The sequence below is a fragment of the Lycium ferocissimum genome, chromosome 5 (assembly GCF_029784015.1).
Source record: "Lycium ferocissimum isolate CSIRO_LF1 chromosome 5, AGI_CSIRO_Lferr_CH_V1, whole genome shotgun sequence".
Classification (NCBI taxonomy): Eukaryota; Viridiplantae; Streptophyta; class Magnoliopsida; order Solanales; family Solanaceae; genus Lycium; species Lycium ferocissimum.
Genome location: NC_081346.1, coordinates 55,837,753 through 55,846,755, shown reverse-complemented (window position 1 = coordinate 55,846,755; position 9,003 = coordinate 55,837,753). Strand labels below are relative to the sequence as shown.

General features: G+C 33.7%; 1 protein-coding gene across 1 annotated transcript; it reads right to left on the bottom strand.

Annotated features, from left to right (window-relative positions):
- Nucleotides 1–2,214: 2,214 nt before the first annotated feature.
- Nucleotides 2,215–7,886, bottom strand: LOC132056912 (F-box/LRR-repeat protein 3-like). The gene is given in 9 exon segments (XM_059449318.1): nucleotides 2,215–2,744; nucleotides 2,835–3,086; nucleotides 3,630–3,924; nucleotides 4,057–4,186; nucleotides 4,269–4,463; nucleotides 4,466–4,661; nucleotides 4,743–4,847; nucleotides 5,092–5,217; nucleotides 7,034–7,886. Coding segments are annotated over 9 exon segments (1,989 nt in total). The 5' UTR covers nucleotides 7,673–7,886; the 3' UTR covers nucleotides 2,215–2,693.
- Between the last annotated feature and the right edge of the window lie 1,117 nt (nucleotides 7,887–9,003).

Here is a 9,003-nt window from a genome sequence, read left to right as displayed (position 1 = left end):
AAAGAGTTTTTTGTATGTGGTGTAAGTGAATTTTTATTTTCTATTCTTGAGTTTTTTCGGAAAGGCACATGCCTTTCACAAAAAGTCACTCCATGCCTGAATAGGCATTTTCACACCTTTTATTTTCACCCAGCCTGTAGCTAGAAATTCAGAGGTCTTGCCTTAGATTTTATATACTGAAATTTGAAATCCACTTTCCCTTTTCTTCTGCATTATTACTTTCGAAAATAAAAATAAGTGTCGGGTGTGATTTTCTCCTTTATTTGAATTCGCCAGAATTCTGTAATTTGAAGTGTCTGTATTACAGAATTATTTGTTTTGTTCTATCCGAATAGGAATTAATTTGAAACCTTGGACAACAATGGGGAAATTAAATTCCGCAAGGACAAACATTGTAATCTATGGACTCTGAAATTCGTTTTAACATTAGTGCTCTATTTCTGTTTAGCGAAAATAACACTCTCCTTGGTGAAGAAACTATATGCATCTATTATGTTGCTTTCTAATAAAAATGTCATCGTCGTAACATTTTAGGCTTGCCTGAAAATGAACCCCAAGGGGTCGTACTCCAAGTTACTTGGGGATTAGGTTGTTTTTATTGCTTGACAAGATGGGGAGTTTTCTACTTGCCTCTTGAAGAAAAAATAATTCAAATTTCACATAGAAATTGTGGTCAATAATCCATGCAAATTTCTTTGCGATTGAGATGTATGGACTGCCAAAGTCTATACATATATATCAAATACTTTTTCCTTTAAAAAAAGTCTCCAACTGTTTTTTTTTTCAAAATTGAGTTCTAGATGTATCAATTATATTTACTACCAAACGCAAATCTTTGCTGAATCTTTCTTTCTTATTTTTTTTCAAGTTCTCGATGCATTTACTAATAAAGCTCTTGCTTTACATTCATCTAAAAAGAAATCCGCTTTTTTATTTTTTGTTTTTATTTATTTATGATTGATGATAACAACATTTGGTTTAAATTCATGGGTAGGCCAGGAATTGTTAGTCCATTTCCTTTGCAAATATGTCAAAAGTATCAAATCACGTTTTCATGGACATTTTATGAGAATATTCTCAATGATGCCAGATTTGAAGGTGTTTAATTCACTATTGTGGTACAATAATAAGCAAACATGGGAGCCAAATGATTGTTCAACAATTCAGTTTGACCAACGCAGAGACAAAAATGGTGCTTCATGTTTGAGGGTAAGTTCAAAATAGTCCCTTAAGTATGCTGTAAACATTATTGACCATTTAAGCTAGGCAAAAGTTAATACTTTTAGATTTGATAAATATTTACCAAACTTTGTCTTTAGATTTGATGAGAACTATGAAGAAACAGAAAATAGTGGGAACTCACGTTTAAAGATATAACTTTTGTAGTTTTTGCTATTTTTGATTAATTTCTAGAGTTCAGTGTAAGTTTTTTAGATGTAATTTCTGCTATTTTTATATTTTATTACTGTCTACGGCAATTTTTTGTGTTGCATATTTTAATTTTTGATAAAATTTTATTGGTTTTTATACTTAAATCTTTCCCCACTATTTCTGTCAGATGTAAAGAACATGAATTGTTAAAAAGTGTAACTTTTGACAAACTTGTAGAACCAAAAATTGTTCAGTGCATCCTTAAGGGACTGTTTTGGACCTACACTCAAATGTAAGGGGCCATTTTTGTCATTTTCTTGACCAAATCACATAAAATAAGATGGATGCCCGTAAAACCAGAATACTCACTGAATTGTATACTAACAGTCGTTGCTTAAAAAAGATAGTGGAACACCTGAGAGCCCGTTTGGATTAGCCGAGAAAAAGTGGCTTTTAAGCATCAGTGCTTAAGGATTTTTTAAATGCTGAAAGTTATTTTACAAATAAACAGTTATGTGTTTGGATAAAAATGCTGAAGCTGAAAAAAAGTTGTTGATATGTTTGGTACACAAGTGTTGTTAAGCACTTTTTTTAGTAGTGAGGGTAATATTGAAATTAGAAGAAAATATAAGGGATAAAAGAGTAAAATCGTTGATCAAACCAAAATGGCTTTTAAGCCAAAAAGAAAAAAGTTGGAGTTCTCCAATTTCTTATTTTTGGCTTATTTTAAGCACTTTTTAACTTATTTTAAGCACTTTTCTATTTTGCTAAACACCCGAAAAAGTTTAAAATGGCTTATAAGCCAATCCAAACGGGCTCTAAAGCTTTTTCAGAGAAGAATAATCCTTAAAAGTACCACTCTATTTCTTTAATATGTTAAATCCATCATAACATGTTGGAAACGGATGCTAGAACAGGATATTACTGAACAATTGATGGGTTTCATACTCTTTAGAATTTACAGAAAATAAGGGATAAAGAGGGGTCCCTTTGAAAACATCCGATAAAATTGGAACAATATTAGCATGGCTCTGTAAGGATGGACGCACACAAATCAAGAAATGATTTGTAGTGAGAAAAGATGCTAATGACTGACAATTAATGCATTGTTACCACAGGCCACTTCACTTTACCTCCTCTGATTAAGACCATAGAATGTTCCTGCAATTTATGACCTTCGCCTAGAATGTGAGCAAATACATCATGTCGATTGCTCAACCGTACTTAGGCTATCTTACGTGGAGCTGAATTAGTTTTTTTCGGTGTTCTCATTGAAACACGCGGGCATAAGTCACAAATATCTGGACTGAACTCTTGGATCTTCACTCTAAATTATCCAACTGAAGTTTCCATAATTTTGGATCTACTACGGCCTATGGTTAACCAAAAGAGTAAGAAAATATGTGTAAACTTAGCCAAGAAAGGCATTTTAATTGCACCTGAAATCAACAAAAGAAAGATACCTGAAATGTTTTATCTCTCCATTGGAAAACACAACCACGGGCTTCTAAATGTTCAAAAAGGGGCTGTGGTAATAGTGATTTAAACAATGTCTGCAGCTTAATCTTGGCAAGTCCTCGACATGCCAAGAGTGCAGCTCCTAGTCCACTAGGAGTCAAACCCTTTAGGTGCAGGACCGTTATGTTCTGCAGACGGGCGATGCTGGCAAGAGACAAAAGCCCAATATCCGTCACCGCGGTGTATGATAGATTTATCTGCATATTTCCAGATCGCTAACCACTTAGTATTGAAGAAATAATTAAATAAATAAAAATTTGTTCTCTTGGAAAGCTTCGATTTCAGATGACACGGTCACACAATACATAGTATTGGAGCATGCAGAGGTCCAGGGTTCAAGTTTCATTGACACCCATTATCAAAAAGAATTTGCGCCTGCTTGGACCATGAAAAATGAATTAGCGCCCACATCACGGTATGTGTTGATGATATAATATATTAAAGAAAAGTTCACCCTCTCTAATAGCTTAAACTTTTAGATGAGTTGGTCACACATACAGCCTCACACCAAAGGCGGAGCCAAGTGGGTGGAAGGGGGTTCATCGGCTAAAAATTATACTATATATACAAGGTTAAAATTATTTTGTATGTCTATATAGTAGATGTTAAATCACCTTGGCTTCTTCGTGTGCTTACTTTTTTATATTTTGAAACCCCCTTAGTGAAAATCCTAGCTTCACCGCGGCCCCACACAATACAACAATCTATTTGCATCAAACGAAAGAGAAACGAGATTTTACCTGTTTGAGGTTTTGTGAGAATCGAGCAAGTGGAATCATTCCGGCATCACCAATGTTGTGGCACTTCTTGATGTCTAGCTTGGTGAGTTGTTTACATCCCGTAGCAACAGCAGCTAGACCTAAAGATGTGACACAAGGGCAACCTCTACTTTCAAGAGTACTCAACTTTAAACACTTTGACAGCGAGATGAAAGAGTGATCGGTGATACGATTACAGTAGGCAATGTTAATGATTTCAAGGTCAGCACAGCGATGACTAATTGCTGAAATACCCCGGTCAGTAATTCCAGTCGACCTGTCAAGAAGAATTGTGATTGTATGAGTTATAGTGGATAAAGTTCAATTACTTCAATTGACAAAAGATAGTTTTGTACTGTATTGTCAAACACAGTAATAAAACAAAAACAATAGGCTTCAAATTACAGACCTGTACAAATCAAGCTCCTTAAGATTCGAGCAGTGCATGCCGACATGGATAAGGCCCTGATCAGTTATGTTCAGGCAGATTCCCAGTTTTAAGCTGGAAAGATTCGTACACATGGATATAGACTTCAAGCCTGCATGTACAACAATTGGGGATAAAGTGAGATGCAAAAATTAGAACTCTGAAAATACCTAATTAGGACGAAAGAAAATGACCTTCATCGTCAATTTCACTGTCTGTAAGGTCAAGTTCATCAAGATACCGACAATGCTGTCCAATTAAAACAAAAGCTTTTCTTGGTACTAGCATGCAAGATTCCATTCTCAGGGAAGTAAGGGAGGCACATGACTTTGCTATACGGAAAATTGATATGTGAGTTATCTTGCGACAACAGGTAACGTCAAGCTTCTCAACTCTCTGTGCTTTTCTACAACGGAGCAAAGACCTTCATCTGTCACTCCCGCACATTTACTTAAGCTCAATTCTGTTAGAGCAACACACCAACTTCCAATTGCCTTCAGTCCGGAGCACGAAACTTGGCAACCGTCTAGTCTAACGGACTTCAGCATCGACAGGTTCTGCAAGCTATTTGCCACAGGTGGAGTTATCTGAACCAGCAAAAATTGTAAATCATCAGCAAAGTATATTTACTGGAAGTTTGAATTACGCAGAAGTCTTTTAAGTCTTACAGGAGAACCATATGCTAAGATAAGTTCCTTCAGACATCCAGCAGAGGCAGTCAGAGATGATAGACCAATGTGACTAACATTCTGGCAGCTTGACATATCAAGTGTCTGAAAGGAAAAAGGCAACAAACAAATTATGCTATCATTTAGTAGAATCATCGAGACAAAAGTAATAGAAGATTCCATGCAACAATTTTTTTATGCAACTCGGGGTGTCCATCCGAGTTACTTAGCCTATTAACTATCTAACATGTATCAGTTTTTTATGAGACCTTTTTCCCTTTCTTTTCTCTAGAGATACAAACATGATAAACTACAGACATGTTAACTAAATTGTTTAGGAGTAACACACCTTAAGTGAATTGCATTCTGACTTGAGGGATACAATTCCGTCATCATCAATACCGTAACACCCTTCAAGAACTAAATCTTCAAGATGTTGCAGTTCGAAGATTGATGACAAACATTTATTAGTGACCTGCAATCAAAATGCATCATTGTAGGATTTAGCATATACAAAATGTTCCCAAAAATATAGAAGGCGGGATGTCATGACAGAACAAAGAAAACATAACTCATCAAACAGATACTTAAATTTAGCTCCCAATTTATGAATAGAATTTCAAATTATGAACTAAAGTCATGAACTTCATCACGTAAAAAAAGACATCACAATCATGAAAACAACAAGTTTACATGATATAAGCAACTAGATGTAATCAATACCTAGACAGCAGATATAGCTTAATGCTCGAAAGCAGGTTGCAGTTTTATTAGGTATATGCTATCAGCTAAAAGCAAGCGGACATCATGACGGAATCTGTTTAAATGTGCAACTGCAATAAAATGATTTTAGCCAGCAAAAAGTATAATAGATCTTTGTTAGTGACGTGTGGATAAAATGCAGTACGTTGAAACTTAACTGAGACAACATCCAAAACAAAAGGAAAAAGTTTTGAAATCTTAAATGGATATTTTGATGAATATCATTTTGCTTTCACATTAAAGCAAAGGGCATCAAGTTCAAAGCTTCGTTGATACATCAGCTCTTTGACTGATTCAAACTCACGATACCCCCTATGGAATATAAAGGATAAAAGTAATCTTAGCATAAAACCTTGATCAAGATAGGCCATGCTTCTTTTTCCTTTTGCATGAAAATCTAAAAATGGTTTGTGTATTAACGAATTCATCATCTTCGCTAAGCTACAATAACCTATGAGCAACAAATGGACACTAGACATTCAGGATATGTACGAATACGAATGAACTTGAATCTAAAGCCATTTTGAATACCATAAAGATGAGGACCTACAGAATTGTAGTTACAAAAACAGGTTCCTAAAAGACAAATTAATCTGCTCTGAAATAAATCAGGTAAGTAACTTGTACCAATATAACACAAAAAAGAAACTGACAGTCAGAGGGAAGAGGGAAGTGACCACTCATATCTAATGGGTGTCAATTTACAATATGAACACACTTCTGAAATGGACCAGCACCTGCTGGCTAGCATGACCATTAAGCATGTTCAGAAGAACTGCATTAGCTAAACCAACTAACTTAACACAAAAAGAAACCATCAGTTACAGATTTGAAAGAAATAACAAGCATAATAAAGTGGAAAAAGAAAGTTGACAAAGGATGTGTTTGGTACGACGGAAGATATTTCGTGAAAAATGTTTAACAAGTCATTTTCTGGCGTTTAGTTGCCAAAAAAGTATTTTTTAAGGAAAACATTTTCCACGGGAAAACGACTTCCCTCGCTTTTGGGCAAAATTCTAACTCTTAACTTCAAATCACCACTCTAACTAACAGTTAAACATTATTATTATTCTTTGACACTCAAAAGTTCGATCAAAACACTTCTCAGTTTGCTAATATTAAGATGAATCCTTACTAAATATTTTATTAAGGAAATATTTTTCACTCATCCCAACCAAACACCGGAAAATCAAGAAAACATTTTCTAGAAAATAAGTCATTTTCAGGAAAATGACCTCTGTCATACCAAACACGCACAAAAAAACTAAACAGAATTGCAATCCCCACACTCCAGCAGGCATGATAAATACTCCCTCCATCTCAATATTGCTAATCTTTGAAGCTAAATTGGATTAAATTAACTTAAAATTTTAAATTATCAAAATTTATACGAAAAGTACTAAGTTACAATTTTTCTAAAAACTTAATCTTAAAATTTACGGTCAAACTTTACATAATTTGAATCTCGAAAAACGAAAAGTAGAGTAACCAAAAACAAAGAAGCAGAAAGCAAAGAAAAGATTCATTACCGGTACATAAGATAGATCCAAACTTGTCATCTCCTTACATTTAACAGCAATTAAACCAACCCCTAAATCACCAACACCCAAACACCATCTCAAATTAAGCAACCTCAACTTCCTACAGCCTACAGCAATACATCCAATTCCAATATCACTTAAATTCTTACACCTCACTAATTTCAACCTCTCAACATTCTTTGCTTCAGCTAATGCAGCAGCTGTCACATCTTTCAATTCAGTAGCATTTGACAAATCAATTTCAACCAAATTAACACATTTCATTACCATATTAGACAACCCTACATGTGTAAAATACTTAGATTTTGAAAGATTGATTGAAATCAAGATGGAATTACATAAACTAGCTATTATTGTTAGTGAAGTGTCTGTAATTCTAGGATAAAGAGATAAATCAAGATTGGTAATATTTGGATATCTATTGAGGATTTTTGTTAAGTGATCAGAACTAAGGGGTTTCAAGATTTTTCTATGTTGGGATTCAATAACATAGAATGATTTGCAAACAAGAGAAAATGATTTTTTGTCAAGTGGATGGTTAAGAAAATCAAGAATTGAAAGGATTATTTCTTCTGACAGAAAATCAAAGTAGTTGAATTTATTGGATTCACATATTTGTTTCTTCATTGAGCCTAAAGATTGGATCTTTGATGCTTAACTATATGATCAAAACCACATATATGAATTTATTGGATTCACATATTATGTGGTTTTGATCTCAGAAAGATGTTGGAAGAGTTAGAAGTAACCGTTAACAGAAAAACACTGGACTAGATGAACAGTTGAGAACTGGGGAAGAAGAAGAATAATGGTTAGATTACAATTTTGTCCTTCTTGCCTTTTTTTTTGTTTTGGCTTAAAACATTTAGAGCCGTTTAAGGTCGCCTGTAAATTTCACTTTGACACTTTGAGCTATAATTTATTTCAATTGAGTATTTGAACACATGATAAAAGTTCTTTTATTAGACACTTTCGATTTAAATTTTTTAAAAAAACTTTTACGCATGTTCTAAAATGTCAATTACATAGATATATTAACCACTTAAATATGTCACATTCTTTAATTATATGCGATCACCTCAATAAGTTGTAAAATCTCGGGCATTTTTTAATTGAGATTTATGTGTTTAATTAAAGGAGAAGTGGTTAAATTAACTACCTAATAGATATTGGAGAATATGCACAAAAGTTTTTCAAAAATTGAACAAAAAATATGTAATAGAAACACTTTATCATATTTTTAGGTGCTTAATTGAAATAATTTATAGTTTGTATGCATAAATGAAATTTGATGAAACCTTTAAGCGGTCGTCAATATATTAATCCATTCAAACTTTTCCTTTTAAGAAGACGTAACTATCCTCGCAGCTTGATGTGCTTATCATATTTTTCAATGTGCTTTTAGAGTTATTGAATATTGACATAATAATACGTAATGAATGTTATTATGTTAAGGGGTCGTTTGGTGCATGGTATAGGTTGGGATATTAAATTAATTTTTTGTATCATGTTTGGTAGGAGGTATAAATTTATGCGGATAAATTTATACCTCCTATCAAACACGCATAAAAATGAAGCATAATCAAAGGGGGATATCACCTTATCTCACTTATCCCGAGATTATTTTATACCATCTTTTAGATGGTATAAAATAATCCCAAAAGGTGGGATAAATTAGTCCCGAGATTATAATCTCGGGATAATTTTGGCTAGCTACCAAACGACCACTAAGGGTTTCTTATACAATAATCAAAAATGTTCTTCCCACTGTACACTAAAAATTTGATTGAGCGCAAATGTGCTAATTACTGATTTAGCCTAGCTTATTTTTCCCCCAAAAGTACTTATTTTTTAAATAAGTGCTTATTTTAAAAAATGTGAGGTGTTTGGCCAAGCTTTTGAGAGAAAATAAGTGCTTTTGGGAAGTAGGCGGCATGAGTTTTCAGAAATTTAAAAAA